This window comes from Euleptes europaea, chromosome 6 (assembly GCF_029931775.1).
Source record: "Euleptes europaea isolate rEulEur1 chromosome 6, rEulEur1.hap1, whole genome shotgun sequence".
Lineage (NCBI taxonomy): Eukaryota > Metazoa > Chordata > Lepidosauria > Squamata > Sphaerodactylidae > Euleptes > Euleptes europaea.
This window is the reverse complement of record NC_079317.1, coordinates 69,082,402-69,105,842: the sequence shown is the minus strand read 5'-3', so window position 1 is coordinate 69,105,842 and position 23,441 is coordinate 69,082,402. Positions and strand designations below refer to the sequence as shown.

The following is a 23,441-nucleotide window of genomic DNA, read 5'->3' as shown; positions in this document are numbered from 1 at the left end:
CCTGCCAAGTTATCAGATCTTTTCTTGTTTTTAAAGAGTCATTTAAACATTGAGTGGGGAGATACGGATTCGACTGATGTATTTAGCAGTCTCCTGGGACTTCCAAATCCAGGTAAAACAAAGGAGTTCTTTTAAACTTACTCAGATTTTAGGAGAGTAGGTATTCTTCCTTCTGTATAGTTGCTAGATGGTAATAGATAGGGGAGAGCGAAGCCTAAATTCCAAAGAGATGTCTGTGGCGATTTATTACCCCTCAAGCTGGCGGGACTACTACTGAATCTCCGAAGTCGTAAAACTCAGGAGTCAAACCGCTCTTCATCGGCTGCAGGAGATTTCCTGATACCCGTTCCACCGTTTAGGAATCGGGAGGGACGCGTTTACACCCCTATTTAAGACGTTTCTTGGCCTCCCCCTCTGGGAGCCCCCGGGGAGACGAGTGCTTCGCTCAGCTGCCCTAGCGGAAGATCAGGATTTCATTTTCCATGCACATGAGTGAAAGCCAGTTCAAACGATGCTGCCCCATTGTGCTACGAAGCAGTCTTGAAAAAGAACGTTCTCCTGTACAGTTGGTCACCATCATGCACATGAACACTCTGAGTGCAATTTCAACATTCGGGAATACAGATTTCAAATTGTCCGAAATTACTTTTCTGTACAGTGCAGGGAGAGTCTCACAATTTTCATCAAGAGCCATGTAGTGCTTGAGATGCTCACGTTCATTTAGAAGGTCATCATAATTCAGGTCTTTGTGATACATATTAGCCAGATGTTAACACTTTTTCTTGAGTGCATCAGAAGCAATGGTTTTCAATTCACTGAAGAAAGAAAACAGATTTCCAATCTGAATAAGCCTGTGCACGTTTTGTCAGTTCAAAGATTAGAGTGTCCAGAATAGGGAGGAAAGTTTCCACCCTGAGCTTTTCGGTTTTACTGAGAAGTACCTCTTCTGATCCATCATATCTACTAAGACGCATACTTCGTTTTCGTTCCCGTTTTTTCCCATCACTGTAATCTGTATCTGGACACATATTCCTGGCTTTTAATTCATATTCACTAAATTTGTGTCTAGTTTCCAGAAGATAGGTTTTCATAGACTCAAAAAGATTTGTGGCAACAAGGATGTTCACATCCTTTGATTGCAGGACCTTGCTTGTTTTGTTCATTCTAGCATGTCATTCCAAATAAATGTGAGAAAAAATTGTTTCCAGGTTTTCCATTTTTTTGCTCAATCCTTTTGCCTCTCGCCTTGTATTCACTTGCTGTTCATTGTCAGCTGATAGAGAATCCAGTGCATGTTTTATTTTCTCAAAAACCCCATACAGAGCATGAACAGCATCAAAATGTGCTGACCATCATGTGCCAGACGCTTGACCACAAAATCTTTTCCTACAGATGTCAATACATTACAGCGATGAGTAGAACCAGCAAAAAATGAATACAGATGCTGAACAAGGTCAAAGAATTTTACCATCTGTAGACAACACTCTGCTGCTTTTATTCCACCAAGTTCAGGCTGTGTCCAGCACAGGGGACATAGATGGCAAACTCATTGAGTTGATGAATCTGTGTTAGCAATCCAGTATATCATCCAGACATATTTGAGGCATTATCGTATGACTGACCATGGCGGTTTGATAGTGGAATGTTGTTCTCATTAAGAAAATACACAACAGTGTCTGTTAGATCCTTTGCTCCATGAGAAAAGATGGGGATGAACATCAAGAAACGTTCCACAGGCTCACAGCCTTTAATGTATCAGACAGTAAATGTCAGTTGATCTGTGTGTGAGATGTCTGGAGTGGAATCTACACTTATTGAATAATACTTTGACTCTTACTTCAAGAATAGTACAAAGAACCTGTTGTCCCATTAATTCAATAAATTCCTCACAAATATTTGCAGATAAATATGAGATTCCCTTTTCCAGGATTTCCATACATTTTGAGATGTTCTTCCAAGAAAGGGTCAAAATCACTCAGCAGCTCTAGTATACCTAAATAGTAGCCATTTTTTGCTGACGCAATAATCTGATTTTCTCCATAAAATGGCAAACCTCTGGAGGCAAGAAAGCGAATTACAGAAACCACACGTGTCAACACTTTATGCCAATATTCCTGCTCTGAGTGATGTTGCTCAAGTAATAAACTACACTTCCAGTTTCTTTATGCCTTATCAGATATGCTATCATGCACTTTCGATGTTCTCCATTTTCATGTTCTACAATAACATTGCTGTGCTTCCAGTCATTGAACCCCGATGTAGCAAAGGGAGATTCTTTCTTGGACAATAGGTGACATACAAAGCAGTACAAACGACCTTGGGATGGTGAATAGAGTAGCCATTCACGTTTTACACACTCGCCATTCCGCAGTTCACGTTTGAAGGAGTCATGATTCTGACATGATGAGGGCCTGCTACGAATCCAGTAATCTATTGTGTTAGTATCATTAATGTTCCATAGCCCCAGATCTGTGTTTTGGATTGCAAACTCCTTTACTAATACAGATTTGGGTATTTCCTCTTGTAAAATGTCACCAGCAGCAGTAACAGGCAATGGTGGTATGTCTGCTGAAACTGGATGATTGGTAGAAGGAATGGATGTAGATGTGGATGCTATATCTGAAGGAATGGTATAAGTGGCTGTCATTGCACCTGTGTTGAGCCACAATGTAAATTTTGGAAGTTTTCCTATTTTCTCCTTCTCTGCAGCTCCCTTCCTCTTCTGTACTCCACTCAAAACATTACTTTTCATTTCTGCTGAAAGGGTTATTATTAAGAAATATATATCTTAAATAGTTAGTATTTAGTCCCACACCAGTCCGATGTAGGGTTATATTATATAAGTGTGCTTGCAACAAGACCTAAATATTTAAACATTCTGCTTCCATAATGAACGTGTCATTCCTTTAATTGGTCGAACAGTCTCTATTCTTAATACAAACTCTACTGTGTGCTGATTCACAAAACTGCTGGACAAGACCTAGATCTAGCTTACTGGCATAGCTAGGGTGTCTGGCCCTGATCTAGCCTCATCTATGTATAGGTCTACCATACTACATTCAACAATTTTCTCAACTTGCACAATTAAAAAGCTTATCCATTCATATATTCACAAACTATCAATACCTGGTTATTAGTACTGCATCATAAATTTATAATCTTAAATAACCACTACATGATTACCGTAGAAGTGTTCAATGTTGTGATTGAATCTCAGGTTCAATCACTAATAATCTATGCATAGTCCTATACCTGGGTTCATATACAATGTATAAATATATCCAATAATCCTGTCATTGCTATTAATAGTACTACAGTAGGTCTAATGTTAGTAATGTCAACTGAGTTTAAGTGATGTAACATATACTCTAAATTATACAGCACAAGATCCATACACATAGACCTACATGCAAGTGAGGTGGCACTGTGGCAGAGGTGACTGCAATACTAACCCAGGGATACTAAATCAGAGACAAATCACAATGTCCATTTGTAACACAATAACATTGCAGCAAATATTATTTTATAGTTTAGTGTAGTCTAGACTACTGTGTAGTAGTATTTATGCAAGTCACTTAACATAGATTAGCATAGGGCGTGGGTGGGAAGGCATCGTGGTAAGTGCCACTTACCTGGATTTAATGGAAGGAGGAGGTCAAACCCCCTCAAAGTGCAAATGCCCCAATGCGCAAGTTGCTAAGACCATGAGGGAAGGCAAAGGGCTGCTTTGGGACGAGGGAACAGGAGGCAGAGGGGAGGGGTCGTTACACAGGGCACATGGGGAAAGTGGGAGTAGACCCCGTCACTTTCCAAACTCTTGATACATCGCTGGGAATACCTAATGCGGTAACCCCCTTAAGAGACCAACAGGAGTTTCAGGGGATACGTTCTTTGCTCTAATCAAGCTGATTACAATATGCAATGTGCCTTTGCATCCTTTACAAGCATCCCACCCCACTCCTCCCACCTTGCGACTGGGTTAAAAGGACTCCGAGATCTCCGTTTCTCCTCATATCCGAGGAAAGGAGCTTTGACTCGGAAGCTTACACCTGGTCTCTTGAAGTGCTGCTGGAAACGAATCTAACTTTTAATCTTTGGTTTTCTTTGTTATGGGATTTGAGCCCGTGAGATAGCTATACCGGAACTAGATAATCCAGCATACAATCCCCCTTTAGTTCAAATGGACTTGCTTCAAAAGGAATACTTTTTTAGGGTTCAGAATGTCATGTTAGTTTTATCATTGCTCTTAAAAACACTCGCGTGTTTATTTTTAGTAGTCACGTTAGTCTGCATTAAACCGAAAGGAGCGGCTGACAATCCCAGAGCTCTTTTATTAGATGCGCAGAGCGTACATTCGCAGAAAAGAGATCAATACACAAATACCCACTTCCCCCTTTCCGTGGCTTGTAACTTTTGAGTCTATCTTCTATGGATGCTCCAATCTATGCATCCGGCGAAGTGAGCCTTGACTCAGGAAAGCTCACGCGGGATTGTGTTAGCCTGCGAGTGTCACTGGGGATTTATGCGTGGGAAGTCTTGCCTTGGATTTGCTGCTCTCTAGATGCACGTTTTCCCCATCCAAATTCTCGAGATTCAACAATAAGCCCCCGTGCAGAGTTTTGAGAATTCGGATGGGGAAAATACGCATCCAGGTAGCGGCAAAACCTCCCGTGCATAAAGGGCCACTATCGTACTATAAAACCGAATTGAACTTCGGGGGCAGAAGCGCACGTGATTGGCTTTCAATCCTACACACGGGCCCCCCAGAACGTCCCAACGGAATGCAGCTGCGTCGACTTACATGTGAATGAAGGTTTTGTATTGGATTTGCCACTCTTTAGATGCACTTTCCCCCCATCCATATTCTCAAAACTCAACAATAAGCCCCCGTGCAGAGTTTTGAGAATTCAGAGGGGGGAAATGTGCATCTGTAGAGTGACAAATCCAATGCAAAACCTTCCATGAATAAACGGCCTTGGCACACAGGGAGGAAATAACCCAGCCCCCCATAGCAACTTTTGTAAGACAGCCAGGGAAAAACAAGCCGCGCCTTCAGCTCCTCCTCTTCCTGCGATTCATCGGTGAAAGCAGGGTGCAGGGCAAAAAAAAAAAGGCCCCACTGGAGGCTGCCTCCGTCTTTGCCGTCAAGGGGAGGGAGTTCTCCCCAGCCAACCCCCTGCAGGCTTCTCTCTGGCATGTCGCAGGGCTGCCCCTGGGTCCTTGCTGTCTGTCCCGCAGCCCACATGGTTTTGCACGTGGGCAGCGGGCCTTCGGCATCCAGGGTTGCCGCTGCCGTTTCTCTTGCCGCCCGGGTTTAAAAGGAAGAAAGAGGGAAAGGTATGAAAAGAGCTCTTTGTGGGGGTGGGTTTGAGCGTGCTCTTGGACCCCAGGGGCGTGTTGGATCCGAGACTTGTTTACAGGGCAGTCTGCTCCTGTGTCCCCTTGGGGCTGACCGTGCAGAAAATGTGCAGAGCTTTCCAGCCTCGAGAGTGACCTACGTTGGAGGCCTTTTCCTGCCGGCTTCCTTTTTCTGTTCGTCCAGTGCTTTTCCTTTCTTTCCCGTCGGAAATCTGTCCAGCTTCTCCTCGAGGGCTTGTAGGCATTTCAAGTAAGGCAAGGCGTGTCTCTTTTCTCCCTTGTCCCGTTCGTGTCCTAAAGGTAAAGGTCCCCTGTGCAAGCACCGGGTCATTCTTGACCCATGGGGTGACGTCACATCACGGCATTTTCTAGGCAGACTTTGTTTAGGGGTTGGGTTAGGGTGGTTTGCCAGTGCCTTCCCCAGTCATCTTCCCTTTACCCCCCCCCCCAGCAAGCTGGGTACTCATTATAACCTTTCCAGATCCCCAGTGAAACTCGCAAGCTACAAAACTAAATTCAACGACAGCGGTAGAGTTCATTTTCACATAAGCGTACTAGATCCTTCTCTGTCATTGCATTGTGACAGCAGGTAGACTTCCCCTGACTATGGAAGATCACTGATTTAGCAATTTGTAATAATCTCTTTTCCTTTCTCTAAATGTATTAGGACAGCAAGGGAATAGCTTGTTGCTGGGCAGAATATCCCTGTATGTCTGTGTGCTAAGGAAGTGGGTTAAGAGTCATGGAGAGTCAGAGTGAACTATAAACAATGATAGGAGGAACTGGGTGAAACTGTTATTCTACTGTTACTCTACTGCCGCCTCGATGCCTAGAGTGTTATCAGCGCTACCCTGAATGTTGATGGGTTGTCATATCTTGAATTTGGATAAATATCCCTTCCTCAGTATGATCGGGGCTCAGAGATTTCTGCCCATTAGGGCCTCTGAGTCAGCAGCTGCAAATAAACTGTTTTCTTGAAATAACGATCTCAGGTCTCTCTCCCCCCACGAACCCTTGTTTACCATATCAGCATGGATGCTGCAATCCTATGCGTGTGGGAATAAGAACCATTAAAATCAGTGGATTTATTGAGTAAAAATGGGCAAACCTCATCATAGTAACACAGAACTAAAGCTGAGAACAGTAGAGCTTATCTGTCGGTTACAGTTTTATCCCACCTTTCATGTTAGCAGTGTAATGTTCTCTCTTCCCATGTTAGCTTCATAACTATTTTGTGAGATAAGGTAGAGAAAATGACTGGCCAAGGGCATCGGTGAGCTTCGTGCCAAGTGGGGATTAGAACTTGGGTGCTAACACTGGCAACTGCGCTAAGCTTGGTCATACCCAGCAGAAGAAAACAACCCCTGGCTTCTGGTGGTTGGATACCTAGAATTTTTAACACTGGTGATTGCATGTCTAAAAAAGGTTTTCAAGAATGTGTACATCCAAAATTTTGTTGTATGTTGCTAGTAATTATATTGTAGTTACAATTACAATTCATTCAGCTTTAATGCAAGAGTTCTTGCACAAAAAAAGCAAAAAAGTCCACAGTAGCTGTTTCTGCTGTCAAACTTGCTGCATTTCTGCTTGCACAAAATATTGTACAGCCAGTTGTGGGGTTTCTGGAAGTACACCTAGAAACTTCTTAATTCTCAAAATTGTTCCCCAAGGTACAATATGGGAGAAGGGGGAGATCTTTGCATAGGATAATGCCTGTGTATGTCGTTGTGTGTATGATTGTGAACAATTTCAAAATAAGGGCAAGGGTTATTTATTCTTAAAATATGCCAAGGTGTTGTGGAAGAAAATATGTTTCTCTCTGTCCAATCTGGTTTTACCAAATAGTGTAATAGCATGGTGTACAATTCACAATGTTTCCATATGGGAAGGTTCACCATCAGGTAGGCCTCTTGAATTATTAAGAGTTTGGAGTCCATAAAGGCCATGCTGAAATGTCATTGTTTGAAGATAGCTTTCCTGTTTCTTACTTCAAATCAAATACATAGGAAAGAGTGATATGTCTGAACTAAGAATAAAAAGGTTGGAAACCAACTGCTACAATAATCTTTACAGCAGTAATACTGTTATTGTTGTCATCTCTAAAATATTTACAGGGTTTTTAGCTGACAATGCAGCGCAAGAAGGTGGATAATCGCATTCGAGTTTTGATTGAGAATGGAGTAGCTGAACGGCACAGGACGCTCTTTGTTGTAGTCGGGGATCATGGCAAAGATCAGGTGAAGACTAGCTTATGGCCATTAGGAGTAAAATATTTAAAAAGTAATGTTTGGCTATATGTGCTGTTGATGTTCTGGTAGAAAACTCCTGTGTTTCATTTATTGTATCTATAGTGGTGGTGGCTGGATAGGCAAACACGGGAGCCTTCTTTTCAGCTTATGATCCTGCATTGTAAGCCATTGTATAGTTGAGGCAGTTATTATCCACTGAAATTTCTCCCCATGGTGCATTCCTATGGTGCATTATGTGGTACATGCAGCAATTACCCAAGAGATCTACTGGTTTGTGGTGGAACTCTCTGCCTAATGAGACCAGGACCCTGTGGTGCCTAGCTCAATTCCGCAGGGCCTGTAAGACACAAATGTTCTGCCAGGCCTATGGTTGAGGACAGTGATGGTTCCATCATAATCTGGCCTCCCTGTTCCATCTTGTTCCACCTTTACTCTATTTTACATGCCTGCCATTCTCCCACCTGAATGTTCCAACCACTACTGATATAGAAGCATCATTGATGTTATTGGATTTTGTGATTTTAATTGTTTAATTATCAGATAATGCTATAGTTTTAATGATTGTTATATTATATGATATTGATTTTTTGACCAATTGCATCTATGCTGGATGTGAGCTGCCCTGTGCCCTGCCTTGGCAGGGAAAAGATGGGATAGAAATCTAATAAAATAAAAATGTGTCAGTGTATTGTTAGTTCACTATGTATTTTCTCCATGTGATTGTAGGGCAAAGTGTCTGGCCATCTTCTGGTCACTGGGGATGTGGGGAGGGAGGTAGTCGTGAATTTCCTGCATTGTGCAGGGGGGTTGGATTAGATGACCCTGGTGGTCCCTTTTTATGAGAAATTTTAGTGGCAAAAATAATTGCATTGCGCAGAGCTATAATTGTCCAGTAAATTATTAGCCCACTTGATGTTGTAGTGTTGTGGAAACTCACTTGGGCAGCATCCATGGCTAGATGGGACAGTGCAGAAAGTCCTCTCTGAGCTTTGTTAAAGGATGAACAAAGTAAAGGTGTAATTGATGACAATGGATGCTGAATGTTCCATCCTTTTAAAAAGCTTAATTCTGTGGATGAGTTCTAAAGTATCCCTTAGAAAAGTTACCATTGTTTAAAAGTATTGCTGTGGGAAAAGTTCCTTGCTAGATATTTGAGAGGCAATGGCTCTATCCATTCAGCTGGTGCCATCTCCAGAGTCATGCAATACCCACACACACATATACTGGATTTACTGAAATGCAAGACAAGGTTTTTTTTCCAGATATGCTATAAAAAAGAAAAGAAAAGAGGAGGTCATCTTCTATTTGCATACAAGTTTCAGTTAATAATATTTCGTGATTATTTTTTTGGGGGGGAAGGTCATCTTCCTTTCAAGTAAATAGGGTGTATGTCTATTTATTGTGCAATGGTCTGCCTGAGGAAGTCAGGAAGGCTCCCACATTTCTATTATTCTGCAAATTGTCCAAAACAGTAATGTTCAAGAAGGCATTAAAAAAAAGATTAGAGTTGAAGTAGAATTGAACAGCTCAGTTATAATGAAATTGGATTGTTGTCTAATGCAATGCACATCTTACTTTTCCTGCATTGTCTTTACCTTGCAATCCACGTTCTGTATTGTTGACAGTATACCTTGCCTTAGATAGTTTGCTGTTTGCATTGCTTTCATTGTTTGAGCAAGCTTTCAAAAGATGGAATTGTTGATTGGTCTCTCACGTTACTTAGGATTTTTTTTTAATTCAATTATGTCCAAAGTTCTCTGCCATGGATGGGATTATCCTCCCCCCTTCCAGACTCAGGGCATTTTCACACATACTGTATAATGCACTTTAAATGCACTTTAACGATCATTTGCAAGTGGATTTTGCCATTTCACACAGTAGAATCTAGCTGCAAAGTGCATTGAAAGTGGATTGAAAGTGCATTATTTGGCATATGTGAAAGTGCCCTCTGTCTTGAAGTGCAACAGATGATTATAAACAGTAGTTCTGCCTCTTCCTGGCCATAAATACATAGACCAAACACAAGTAAAGTTCTAATGTAGGGGTTTTCCTTGCAGCTTTTCTGATGTGTGGATGCATTGTCATTATTTCCTTACAAGGTAATCGATTTCTTTCTGGTCATTTGACAGGTGGTCATTCTTCATCATATGTTGTCTAAAGCAGCTGTAAAAGCCAGGCCTTCAGTATTATGGTGTTATAAGAAAGAGCTGGGCTTCAGCAGGTAAAAATGGTTGCCTTCTCTCTTTTTAAATCGGAGCCAAAGATTTGTAAAGCACATTTTCCTAACTGTTAACAAATAAATATTGGGTTTTGGGTAGGGCGCAGTTTTATTGCCCTGAAGCTGAACAGATGTTGGAGATTTCCAGTTCCATCCTAAGCAGAGTTATACAGATTTGAAGCCCATGGACTTAGAAGGTGTAACTCTGTTTAGAATTGCACTGTTCATCCTTTTTGTCTACCTGTGGGCCAGACATACCCTTTCCTGTCTTAATTTCTCTAGACTTCTCATGTAGTCTCCTTAGTAGTGTCAGTAGTTAGTTTATTGTTCTCTGTAATGACTCTGACATTTCCCCCTTGAAAAACCTGTGCCTGGAGTTCTCCTCCACCTAAGGACCTGTCTTTGTTTCAGCTGATAGAAATGGGCTGACCCTGGATCTTTAAAAGGGCACAAGCACCTAGTAGTTGTGGGGTTAAAATAGTTGTCCATCAAAGTTAGAACTAGATCAATATGCTTTGCTCCTAATCTAAGAACATAATTTTAAACGACTGTTTTCCCCAGTGAGGATTTCTTGTGTGTGTGTGTGTGTAAAGTGCCGTCAAGTCGCAGCCGACTTGCGACGACCCCTTTTTGGGGTTTTCATGGCAAGAGACTAACAGAGGTGGTTTTCCATTGCTTTCCTCTGCACAGCAACCCTGGTATTCCTTGGTGGTCTCCCATCCAAATACTAACCAGGGTTGACCCTGCTTAGCTTCTGAGATCTGACTGTAATTCCCCTTTTTTTCCCCCTCCAGCCATCGTAAAAAAAGGATGAGACAGTTGCAAAAGAAGATTAAAAGTGGGACTTTAGACCTGAAACAAGATGACCCCTTTGAGTTGTTTGTAGCAGCTACAAACATTCGGTACTGTTACTACAATGAAACACACAAAATTCTTGGGAATACTTTTGGCATGTGTGTCCTTCAGGTAGGAAGATGTTGTAAATGCCAGAGTCCTTTTGGTGGTTCTTATGCTTGGCTTGTCCGAAGTGCTGTAGCTGTGTCCAGTAACTAATGTCTTTATTTAAATATTTTCAAAAGTAAATTTAAAAGCACTTAACTTGAACGTTACTTATCGTTTTGTACTGAAGTATTTTACTTAGGCCATTTATGCATAGTCAGTTTTGATGCTTGCTCAAAGCTCTTTTTTTAAATGCGACTTTTAAAATGCCTATTCATGGCCCCTATGCAAAAGACGAAATTCCACCCCCACTCGCCTGTTCCTTTGTTCCTGTTTGCATTGCCATTAGCATGTGCATAGTTAATGTGCCGCTGCTATTTTGCATGGTTCCTGCAGGGGATTCTTTGGGGCAAACACCAAAGGTCGCGTTAAATGGGCTCTTAAGTAATGCGTAGCAGATATGCGCCATCTTTGCAGTCATTTCAATGATGGTTCAGCGTGAAAAATTCAGCCTGGAACACAAGTAAACGTATTAAGCATTATTAAAAGAATCCATAAAACATTATTTCAAATTTCTGCCACCTACTGTATTGCAAATCATCACATGTGATTGGTTGGATTTAGATTGGCCAACTTTAATTGTACTTTCATAAGAATGGCAACTTTAATTGTACTTTCATAAGAATGACATGAGAGGCACACTGGTCAGTTGCAAGGTAGCATCCATAAAACCCACCAGATGCAGATCTCACTGGACTGAAGTGAGGGGCATTCCACTCTCACATGAGCCAGTAAGTCTTTGGAACTGCGTGGTTGGATTCAAGCCCTTGTGAATACTTACATTAAGAATGAGGCTGAAGGCATTCAAACAGCGTATGTGTAACATAATCTGAAAATGTAATGGATTAGATTGAAGGCTTTAACCGACTTCCTTCTGCAGCTGCCTTTGCTGCACCCCACTCCCTGTGAGATCTTTTGCTCGGTTCAGGGAGCTTGTTGTGCCCACGAAAGGGTGGGGGAGGGACTTCTGCTCATTCCTTCTTGCAGCCCCTGTTCTCCCCCCCACCCCGCATGAAGGGAACTGATTATCTGTGAATAGTTTTCCATGGGTGCAGGGACATGTGAAAAGGTGGTGTCTTCACAGGAAATTTCCTTCAAAAATCTTCTGCGTACTTTTTTTCCAGGACTTTGAAGCCTTGACGCCGAACCTGCTGGCTAGAACTGTGGAAACTGTGGAAGGTGGCGGCATAGTTGCAATTCTTCTGAGAACAATGAACTCCCTGAAACAGCTGTACACGATGACCATGGTATGCCCTATTGGGATGCTTTCCCTTGTGCTTGAGAGAGCTTGGGAGCTCTCCGTGTCTGCATACAGCTACACTACTGACGTTTTGTTTTTCCTCCTGTGTTTCTGTGCCAAGGAATAGTTCTAATCAGGGTACTGAGGAAACCACAGTGGCTTAACACAAACTTTTTCAGTCACAGAACCTAATCCAGAATGGGTGACATGCATCATATCTCTGAGCATGTGCAGAGTATCCTATATTTATAATGGTGATTAGTTTTGCATTTTCCCCTTTATGGCAGTATATCTATGTTTTTTCTAGTTGCTGGACAAGCTGTAATTCAGCTGTAGAATTTTTCTTTGCATGGCGACACCATGTGTAGTATCATTCCTGTTTTAAAAGAGGTTAAGTCAGTGCTAGAAGCTTACCTACCTGCAGAATCATAATTCTGAGTGTCCTAGTGGGTGCATCTCCAGTAACTTAAAAGCTTCTGAAATGTAGGGTAGAAATGAATCTAACTTGGACCTGCTTTCTTTGTCTTTCATTAAGCAGTTTTTTTGGGAAGGGGGTTAGGAGCCATTAACGCAAAATTTTCAGAGTCCAATTTTTGGGAGGGTAGCACAATCAAAGTAGAGGGAGTGGTGGTATTGAATTGGCTTGACCCATTGGTCTTTGTGTAACATTTGTTGGATTTCATTTTCTGTTCTAGGATGTACATTCCCGATACCGAACAGAGGCACATCAGGATGTAGTAGGCAGATTTAATGAGAGGTATGTTTTGTCATTATTTTGCCCACATAAGTATGGGTGGGGAGGGAAAGTCTGTCTACCTCCCTGAGTAGTCTGTTTGTTGAAATTTCCGTCAAAACTGATACCTTGTCTGTTCAAATGTCCTGTGGTGGATAGTACTGGCGTATTTTCAAGATTAAATATATTCATAAGCTTCCTTGTGGCCAAATCAGATGTGATGGAGGGAGCTATGTGCACTTGTGTGTCTACTCATTCATGTGTAAAAGGGAGGAGGGGTGTATTTTTTGGACCGAAAAAAATGCACACATGAGGAGACCTACGCCCTGGAAAACCCCCCCCCCCCAATACCTCTCAGCACTCCATTGTATGAGGAAAAAATTTTTCTTGGCTTTTGCACTGGTAGAGAACCAAGCTGAAACATGGACCTTAAAGGAATGGACTGCAGTGAGGTCAGGAGTCAAGAATGAAACTTAGCTCCCCTCACTTGTGAGCTTGTTTTCCATTTGTTTATTTTTAAAATGTGAATAGATATGTTTGCAAGTAAATGGGCATAAATTCCATCACAAAGAAATTTTCTTTTAGGTGAAGGGACTAGAAGCACAAATGTTGGTAGATTTGCATGTTCTCACAGTGTGGAAGGACAATAAGAAAATATGTATTTCTGAGAATTTAGCTCACTCTCTTGCATTCTTTTGACCTCTTGCAGTTAAGAAGTCAGTTGGTGGACTATACAATTTTTTTGTTTATGACGTGCAGATCTTTGTTCTGGAATCAGTATATCCTGGTTATACAGGATAGCTATGTATGCACAGACTTGGGCGGAAGTAGGGGTGAATTAAGATGTTAATTCACATATATTTCTTTTTTACTGTCTATTGATTTAGATTTTTTTGATAGTTAATGTTCTGCTTAAATCCTCCTAATAAATACATTGGAAACTCATGGGCCACAACATAAACAAGAGCTGGAATATTCCACACAGTTTCTACTGCTTGCTGAAAGTGGGGCTTGGGTTCCAAGCCTGAATCTTGTTTAAAATTTGCTGCAAGCTGAATCAGAGTGCTAACCCTGAATATAGGTTAAAGCTACTGAATAGAAACTTATCACGGTTAGGCATGATTAACTTTTTTCGAACACTTACCTCGGCTCGCTTCATCCAGAGGGAGATGCATCCCATGTAGATGGGCTGTAGGATAAGGAATTGGTTGCAGGCTAAGAAAAATCTACCTATTCAATTTCTCTGCTGGTGGTGTCTTCCTTGTCTCCTTACATAGGTTCATTCTGTCTCTGGCCTCTTGTAAGATGTGTATGGTAGTTGATGATCAGCTCAACATTCTCCCAATCTCTAGCCACATTGCAAATATTGTACCTGTTCCACCCCGATCTCAGGCAAGTATGTGTTGGATAGAAGTTGAAGCTTTTGGACTTCAACTATAAATGAAGTAATTAAAATTCCAGTACAGAAGAATATTTTAAATTCGTATAATCCATTTTTTAAAAAATTCAGTTGGGCTTGAGCATGAGAATTTCTCCTTAGGTTTGTATCCAGTGTTTGTGAATTTAATGACAGAAGCTGTTTTGATTCGGGCAATTCTACTCTCACACATAGGACGACAGCCTGAGTCCTCAGGATATGGAGCTGAAGGAGTTGCAGAAGAGTCTTCAGGACACACAACCTGTTGGAGTGCTGGTTGACAGCTGTAAGACTCTGGATCAGGCACGTATTACATTCATGCTGGGATGATCCCAGGTCATTGGGGTGAGCCAATGTGATAGTTTTAAATAGAGCTTCCATTAACATCTCCTGCTTGCATGTTTTTAAATGTTTAGCTGTGGAGCTTCCTCCCCCAGGGGTTGTGTTTGGTGCCCTCATTGCAGCCTTCCAGTGTCAAGTGAAAACTTTTAATTATTATTATTATTATTATTTATTATTATTATTGAATCAGAATTTTGTCCCTGGTTTTTACTTTTAAACAGTCTAGTTTGCAATGTATTTTTGATTATTGTATATTGTACTTTTTTGTGAGCTGCCTCAAGCATACCTTTTATGAAATGTTATCAAGGAAGCTAACCAATCAGCCACAATAATCTGTACTAATTACTTGTTTCCTCATTGCTAGGCAAAAGCACTTTTGAAGTTCATTGAAGCCATTTCTGAGAAGACACTGAGAAGCACTGTGGCTTTAACAGCTGCCAGGGGGCGTGGTAAATCTGCAGCCTTAGGATTGGCTGTAGCTGGAGCAGTGGCTTTTGGGTAAGTTTTGGTTAGCTAAGCATAGATACATTTTAGTTACTGAAGTGTGCTAGTGCATGATTTAATTTTTTTCTTTCAATTTTTAGTTTAAGTTTAGCTTTTTCACTTTATGGTTTTAAGGATTTTTGACTAGAAGATCAATCATATAAGCATTTTTTTTTGCCATCAATTTATGGCAACCCTGTAAGGTTTAAATGGCAAGAGACATTCAGAGTGCCTGCTTTGGTGGTCTTCCATCCAAGTACTAACCAGGGCTGTCTCGGCTTAGCTTCTGAGATCTAATGAGATTGGGCTAGCCTGGATTATCCAGGTCAGACAAAAGGATTTTAGACTTTTATAATCTCCCAAATTCTAAATATATTTGCAAAGAACTCATGAAAATTGTGCCCCACCTACAATGAGAAATGGCAGAAGCTGGGCACGGCTTTCCCATCTCAGTGAGGACTAGGCCAGAGTCAAGGGCTGCATCAGTAGTACATTGATGGTTCTGCAGTGTACATACAAAGCAGTAAGGGCATATTATTCGCAAATCCTAGGAACATTTTTTGTAAAGTAGTTCAAAGGTCTTGAACACCAGTTTCTCTAAGACTTGGGACACTTCACACCAGTGTTTATGCATTAAACATTTATAGTATGCTGAAGAATTATTTTCACCATTTCTGTACAAAAATACGACATAATCTAAAGAAGTCTTGTGGCCCTTCAAAGACTAAGATTTATAGTTTTGTGGACTGGAGCACATTGATCAGATGCCTGAAACATGTCCCTGACTGACAGACATATACACACTGGCATGGCGGAGGAGGGTATTTTAATTTGTTATCTTAATGTGTTAGTATTTTAAGTTGTGCCACAAGACTTTTTTGTATGTGTTTCTGCAATAGACAAATACAGCCACCACTCCAAAATTATAACTCTTCTTTCCACCCCCCTTTTTTGTGTGTAGCTATTCCAACATTTTCGTCACGTCTCCCAGTCCAGATAACCTTCACACCTTGTTTGAATTTGTATTTAAAGGCTTTGATGCACTACAGTATCAGGTAAGATGAACACGTCATGCAGAGTACTTTGGTAGTTCTTTCAGATGACCATGAAAGCTTCCTTAAGCTGAGTCAGACCACTGATAACCTATCGACGTTAGTAGGGTTCGCTGTGACTGTTAGTGGCTCTCTAGAGTCCTGGGTTAAGGTGTTTCTCATTGCCTGAACTATTTAAAGATTCAGAGGATTGCATCTGGGACGTTCTGCATGAAAAGCAGGTGCTCTACCATTGAGCGATATAACCCACTTTTTTGTGTGTGACTGATGCAGTAAAGTACATTGATGTTAATAATAGTCACTTTAAACTTCCATCAGTATTTTCTTATTACATTTATAATCCCCCCTTCCTTCCATAATGGAAATCAGGGCAATGTATGTAGGGTTTCCAGGAACTCTCTCCATCTACTGTCCTGTCACAGACGCATGCATCATGTTCCTTCAGAGTTTAGCCTGTGACCAGTCACCAGATTAGCTCCTTTATGACATGTGACAATCTTCAGTCAAAGATTCCTAGGTTACATATAATCTTTACTACACCGCAAGCAGTTCTCTGATTAGGTAACTGAACAGAGAATTCACTATTGAGTCAGCCATCTTGCCGTCCTGTGATGATAAGTTAAAGCACTTAATGTGTTTCCTTTTTTACTGGTCTTTCTGAACGATGAAGATTCGAGTGTTAATACTGTTATCGTTCCTGCTGTATTTAAGCCTGCTGTAGCCTTTGACTATAAGCTCTTAATAGAAGTAAACTGGCTTTCTTGGCTGTGTGAGAGACCAAAAGTAAGTTAATGGCCAATCTTTCTGCAAATGAGATCAAGTATTTATTTAAGGACTATAGAGGAGTTTTATTTTTCTAAATTAGTGAACACAGAAAATTATTTGCTTAAAATATCATTTTGAGTTCTGTGCCTGAACTGTTGTTGGTATTGCAAATAGTCATCCTGCAGATGGCAACACCAATGGTCAGTTGATCAACTATTAACATGGCAAACCTAAGGAGTTTTATACCCTCCTTAACCCATTGATTTCAGTGGACTTAGAAGGGTATAACTCTGTTTAGGATACCACTGCCATTCTGATAACTAGATCGTTCATAGTTTTCATGCATACACACGTGCTAAGCGCATTGTATAAAGTGTAAACCAAGCATGTAGTGGGAGAAGCATAAATGTGCTTTACCCATTACCTCCAGAGCTTGATGTGATGTATATATGGTGCAACTGCATGTACATTCTCACATGCCTGTGCCTGGTAATGATTTATCCATATCTTTCAAAATGGAGAACTTTTCACATAGCTGACCTGTCCATGTTGGAATGTGCCTTATATGTTACCAAAAAGACATAGGTTTGGTGGGCAGAAGGGATCCTGGTGTACCACATTGTACTCTGGGAGCAGTTTGCCAAGCAAGTTAATAGCTTTTCCCCTTATTGATTAGTGTGCTGTGAATTTTTTAATTGGTTCTCAAATATTCTTCTTTGCTTCTATTTTCAGGAGCACTTGGATTACGAAATAATTCAGTCTCTCAACCCGGAATTTAACAAAGCAGTCGTTAGAGTGAACGTATTCAGAGAGCACAGACAGACTATCCAGGTAGATAATTTTCGATACAATTTTTCTTTTTTCGTTAAACACATTGTGATTCCTGAGATTCCTTATGCACAGTAACTGCTTTGCAAAAGTCAGGCATTATTGCTTCTTCACAGTCAGATTTTATTCCTTAAAGCAGATCTCTTTGGTAATATTTCATAGCCATGGGTTTTGGAGAGCAGTGTGGGAAATGCTTGAAGTCAATTAGGGCTGGAGAAGTCTGAGCTCAAATCCCCATTGTCAGACAGCGTGCCAGGTGATCTTGGCCCACTCACATTCTTGTTGCCTAAGCTGCACCACAGGATAAAATGGAGAGTAAAATTTACATAGGGTGTTGTTCACTTCCTGTGAGAGAGTAGGACATCTTGCAAACTGTATGCAGTGGTCTTCAGATATGGCAAAAAAAATTCCAGTGCAGATCTAAGGCATTAGATTGGCCCTATCTCTGCAGTTTGTGAAGAACAAAGGTGTGTGGTGACTATTCCTGATTCTTGATGATAATATGTAGTACTTCAGAATGCCCGAAATACTTCATGGCCCTTATGACCATAATATTTACAAAGACACTATTGAAGGTGAGGTAACTGGAGCTGAAAGTGGCTACTCTGATCTGTGCTTGCTTAAGACCACTAGGTCAGTTTGTGTCAAAGGGAAGTGAACTGGGAATTTCCTGGTTCAGCACTCATTCTCTAAGCCATAATGCTACAGTCATTTACATTTTTATGAAGAATATTTATATCCCACTTTCCCCCCAATCAGTGAGACCCAACACTAGCTTCAGAGTCAGCATAAACCAGTATTGTGAAATGTGTCATCTGCCCAACAGACAAGTTGCTTATATGCTAACTTTGTCACAATAAGTGCTAAGCTGCTCGTGTAACTGTGTTAGATGATGGTGCTCATGATTTAATGCGGTATTCTTTTCTGTAACCACAACTGCCATCTGAATCCCAGTGACTGGAATTGCAAACAGGGTTTAAAAAATGGTTTCTCCACCTTAGCTTTACTTCAAATAGAACCAGAGTTGAGGGGGAAAGTTTGTGGATTGCCCCTTTGATTTAGCTCTTAGCAGAACGGTCGTTTTACTTTTTTTAAAAACACCCTCATATTTCTCCTTTTCTGGCAAGTATATACACCCTGCTGATGCTGTGAAACTGGGACAGGCTGAACTTGTAGTGATTGATGAAGCTGCTGCTATTCCCCTGCCCCTGGTGAAAAAACTGCTCGGCCCTTACCTTGTATTTATGGCTTCTACAATCAATGGGTAAGTATGCTGTTTGAGTAGGGAACATGAAGGAGCATAGATGTGACTACACGGGGTGCCTCTAACATCAGTTAGAACCTCCTCTGTCAAGCATAAGAACCCAGGCCTAGCTTTCTCTGATGGGCTAATAATTTTTAGGGGAAGAAGAATGAAGCATGACCCCCCCACACACACATTCCCAAGTGTGACAAGGGCAAAAGACTCGTACCATGTGAATCTTCCAGTCATGGAGCGTGGCTCCTGTTTCTGCTGCTGGCAGTGCGTTAAGCACTCCAGCATTTATATGTGTTTCTCTTTCCGTTTGACTGTGCATGTTGTCGTTTTAATAGCTATGAAGGCACTGGCCGTTCCTTGTCTTTGAAGCTGATCCAGCAGTTACGGCAACAGAGCACACAAGCCCAAGCCAGCATGACGGCAGAGAACAAAACAACGGCAACTGCTAAACTCTCTTCAGGTATTTTCCCCAAGGGCTGCATTGCATGAGCTCTGTGTTGCTGATCTGCTTGCATGCCTGTGTTCTTCTGGTTCATTTTTTTTTTTATTTTATTGGGGAAAAACCAATGACAATAACAACAACTAAAAAAAAGCAGAATTACTGACAGTCTTTGTAATTTAAAATACAATATATATATATATATACACATAATAAAATAAGATCAAGTCTCCCATGCTACAGCTTATTTCTATGTCTTCATATTCATTATTACGTCCTGACTGAGCGCAACACATTCCTCTTTCCCGCCCTTATTTATGAAATTCTCTATTTTTCTTATTGTATGTGACCATACCGCATCCAATCTTATTGTATCTCTGTTTTTCTGATATGCTGTTAGCTTAATTAAAACATATATTTCTTTAACTTTAACCAGCCATTCCTCTATCTTTGGAGTTGATTTTTGTTTCCAGTGACTGGCAAAGGTTGTTCTAGCCACAGTTATCATATGTAACACCATATAAAGTTGATCTTTAACTAGATTAGGTACCAGATTTAACAAGAATATCTCGTGTTTACATGGAATATCAACCTCAATTCCAACCATTAGCCATTTCACTATTTCAGACCAAAATGATATAGCTCTCACATTTCCACCACATGTGTATAAAATCTGCTTATTTTCTATCACAGTACTAACAGCTGTCGTTTTCTGATTTATGGATTGTCCTTACAGATGATGCTGATTGAAAGGGCCAGGGACATTGTTAAGCAAAGGCTGTATGATATAGAAAGGCAAAATGACATTGCATGTGTTCCTAAATATTGGGCTCAACAGGCAACAAAATATATAGCCGCCCCAGCATTATATCTTTCACTCTTAGAGGTCCCATCACACCGTAGGGCATATACAATGGCAAGATGTAATACTTTCCCCTCAGCCATAACAGAAGGCCGGTATAAAAAGGTACCACTGGAAGAGCGGTTTTGTCCCTGTGGATCAGGGAGAATTGAGTCGATGGACCATATCATACTGCACTGTTGGTTTTATGAAGCAAGTAGAATGAAGCTTATTTCTCCAATAATAAAGAGATGGCATGGAATCACTGGAGGCAGTGAACCTCTGAACAGCAGTTGCTGGAGGTGCAACCCCACAGGAAGATGCCTTCATGCCTTGCTTCTGGCTTCCTGGAGGCAGAATGCTGGGCTAGCTGGACTTTTGCTCTTATTCAGTGGGAATTTTCTTTTTGCATTTGCTGTATTGAAGGATGAAGGTGCTTTCTACAAAATCATCACAAGAACAAAATGGTGATACTACAAAGGAACAATTTGTTCTCTGACGGTTTTGGATGAATATGTTACATGTATTTTTTTTCTTTTACAATTTTAGTTCTTTCACTTTGATTTTCCTATTGACGTCATGTTTATGTTACGTTAAAAATAAGAAATCAAAAATCCCACCCAAACAGCATTGGAAAAAAAACACACCTCCAAAATTTGCATAGTGAGCTCAGCACGGAGGATAAGAATAGGGTACTTTCCCTGTGAGCTTTCATAGAAAAGAGCAAACACGTGTGCTGAGTCAGGATGTTTTTGGATAAAGCGTGTACTATGCACACCTGCCACTTCCCCTAACTCAGATCCTTCAGTGTTTGTCTAGTTCAGCATGTTTCATGGGAGCTTAATATGAAATCACTTCCCGTTCGGGACTGTGTGCAGAGTGGATAATCCTTTGAACTCATCCACCAAGAACAGAGATGAGAAAGAAGGAGGTGGCTGACCTCCCCCCCCTTAAAGAAACCTGGATTGCCTGTTGGTCTTACATATTTCACTTGTGTTCTCTTGCGCGTTGTGTCTCTTTCCAGTCCGTACGCTGCATGAAGTTTCCCTCCAGGAATCCATTCGTTACGCCCCAGGAGATCCTGTTGAAAAGTGGCTGAACGACTTGCTGTGCTTGGATTGTCTCAACATCACTAGGATTATCTCTGGCTGCCCGCTACCCGAGACCTGTGACTTGTATCCTTTCTGCTGTAGCTGGTGTTCGTGCTATGTGGGGTTTTGCAATAGCTACGTGAGATGGAAGCTTTGGCTTTTATATCTTTGACACTTTTAATGTACACCCTAAGGGACTGGTTAACATAAGGCCTGCTGTGTAGACTTTACATGGCACTATACTGCATATTGGGTGTTTGTGCAACCTTACCACAGCTCTGTCATGTTAGGGTATTAACATCCCTATATGTGTAAATTTTGCTCATGTGATTTGTCCTCTACAGAAGATGTGGTGGATGATGGGTTTGACACATACATGTGCATGTCTGGGTAAGCATTGTGGACTGCACACAGGGGGCTGGCACTCAAGATATGTGGCACAGTCCTATGCATGTCTCCTTGGAGTAAGTCCCACTATGTTCAGTGAACTTAGCTGCAGATAAATATGCGTGGGATTGCAGCTGAAGCCCTACTACCTTGCCCCACCACTTAGATTGTTCCCAGCACAGAGACTCTCTATATCTAGGCCTTGAAACCAGTTCAGTCCTCTTTATAGTAAAAAACCCATATGATGATGATGATGCCCTCTTCTATTAAAATGGGGATAGCAGTAAGCCTAAGCTACAGCGGTTAGGATGCCTGACAGCTTCCTTTGTCTTACCTGCTATATTTGTAGGCACTCTGGCCACTGCAGCTAGGGTTGCCAGCTCTGGGTTTGAAAATACGTGGATATTTGGGGGGAGTGGAGCCTGGGGGGCAGGGCTTAGGGAGGAGAGGGACCTCAGCAGAGTATAATGTCATAGAGTCCACCCTCCAAAGCAGCCATTTGCTCCAGGGGAACTGATCTTGGTTCTCCAGGGGAACTGATTTAAAGGCAAAGCAGCATGGAGTGATGACCACTTTAAGTGCCCCTCGGCTCCTTAGTTGCAGGCAATCCCTTGTTTTGTGTGTGTGTGTGTGCATTACCTCTTTCTTACTGTGTGTGTTGGCTAAGGTGCCTCTGTACGCAGGACTGATGTTTCAGTATTACTTCCAACACCAAGAAAAGGTTGTTGGAAATGAAGCGGAACAGGCTTACAAGGCAGGATGCCTTCTCCTGTTTCTACTAGTGATGATTGCTAAAGGCATGGAAGCAGGCTGTTCCAGTGCACAGCAGTAGAGCAGATGGAGATCAGATGCAGTCTGATATGTCCCCGGGTGGCCTCTTTCAGTAGTGTTTCCCCTTAACCTGTGGCATTTAGGTATTATGTGAACAGAGACATTCTCTTCTGCTATCACAGAGCGTCGGAAGCTTTTCTTCAGAGGCTGATGGCTCTGTATGTGGCCTCTCACTACAAGGTTAGTGGTGTTGTTTTCTTTCCTGTGTTGGAATCCTTTGGGGAATAGGGACTTGTGACTTTCCAGTAAAAGCTCTATGAGAGAAAACACCCCAAAGAAACATCGCACATGTGTCTGTGGATCCTCATCATTGGAGGACATCTTTCACTATGTGTTAATATGTCGACTGTATAGTGAGCCAAGAGCTAAATTTCTGGATGGAATCCTGAAGGGAGTAACTTTTTGTTCTGAATTTGATAAATTGATCTTCCTACTTTCTGATTCGCATGTACCGTAACCTTTAGAATATCACAATTTGCTATTGCAGCCAGGAAGATTAGAGCCCTTGAAGTTATTAAGAAAAATTCTGCACAGGAATCCAAATAATGTTTTAACAGATATTGCATATGTAATTATTTTACCAGGGAATTGCATACTGTTGTAATTTTATCGTTTTTTGATATCATTTTAAGTTTTCTGTATTTATGTAAGGAAGTTTTGTAATGGCCTATGGCTAAACAAACAAATACTACTACTACTACTACTACGAGATAAAATGCTTGGCATAAACTCTCTCTTTCTCCGCCCCCAGCTTTTAATTTTCTCATTCAGTTGGTTGCACAGCTAGAAAAAAAATCTTTATCCATAATGTTAAATCTACTGAGAGCAGAGATCCTTGCTTTTTTGTTTTACTAGATTGATATTCAATCTAGCCGCTGTGGGGCTGCTAACTAGGAAATGCTGTCACTTC

General features: G+C 41.3%; 1 protein-coding gene across 1 annotated transcript in view; it reads left to right on the top strand.

Moving 5' to 3' along the window:
* Positions 1 to 7,470: 7,470 nt before the first annotated feature.
* Positions 7,471 to 23,441, top strand: part of NAT10 (N-acetyltransferase 10) — a 30,076-nt gene continuing 14,105 nt past the window's right edge. The window contains exons 1-14 of the mRNA XM_056851623.1: positions 7,471 to 7,595; positions 9,737 to 9,828; positions 10,620 to 10,791; positions 11,949 to 12,071; positions 12,760 to 12,821; positions 14,075 to 14,197; positions 14,418 to 14,517; positions 14,921 to 15,054; positions 16,001 to 16,094; positions 17,589 to 17,687; positions 18,812 to 18,948; positions 19,278 to 19,402; positions 21,247 to 21,397; positions 22,615 to 22,711. Coding sequence (XP_056707601.1) covers positions 7,488 to 7,595; positions 9,737 to 9,828; positions 10,620 to 10,791; positions 11,949 to 12,071; positions 12,760 to 12,821; positions 14,075 to 14,197; positions 14,418 to 14,517; positions 14,921 to 15,054; positions 16,001 to 16,094; positions 17,589 to 17,687; positions 18,812 to 18,948; positions 19,278 to 19,402; positions 21,247 to 21,397; positions 22,615 to 22,711 — 1,617 coding nt within the window. The 5' untranslated portion in view covers positions 7,471 to 7,487. The remainder of the gene's footprint in view (positions 7,596 to 9,736; positions 9,829 to 10,619; positions 10,792 to 11,948; positions 12,072 to 12,759; positions 12,822 to 14,074; positions 14,198 to 14,417; positions 14,518 to 14,920; positions 15,055 to 16,000; positions 16,095 to 17,588; positions 17,688 to 18,811; positions 18,949 to 19,277; positions 19,403 to 21,246; positions 21,398 to 22,614; positions 22,712 to 23,441) is intronic.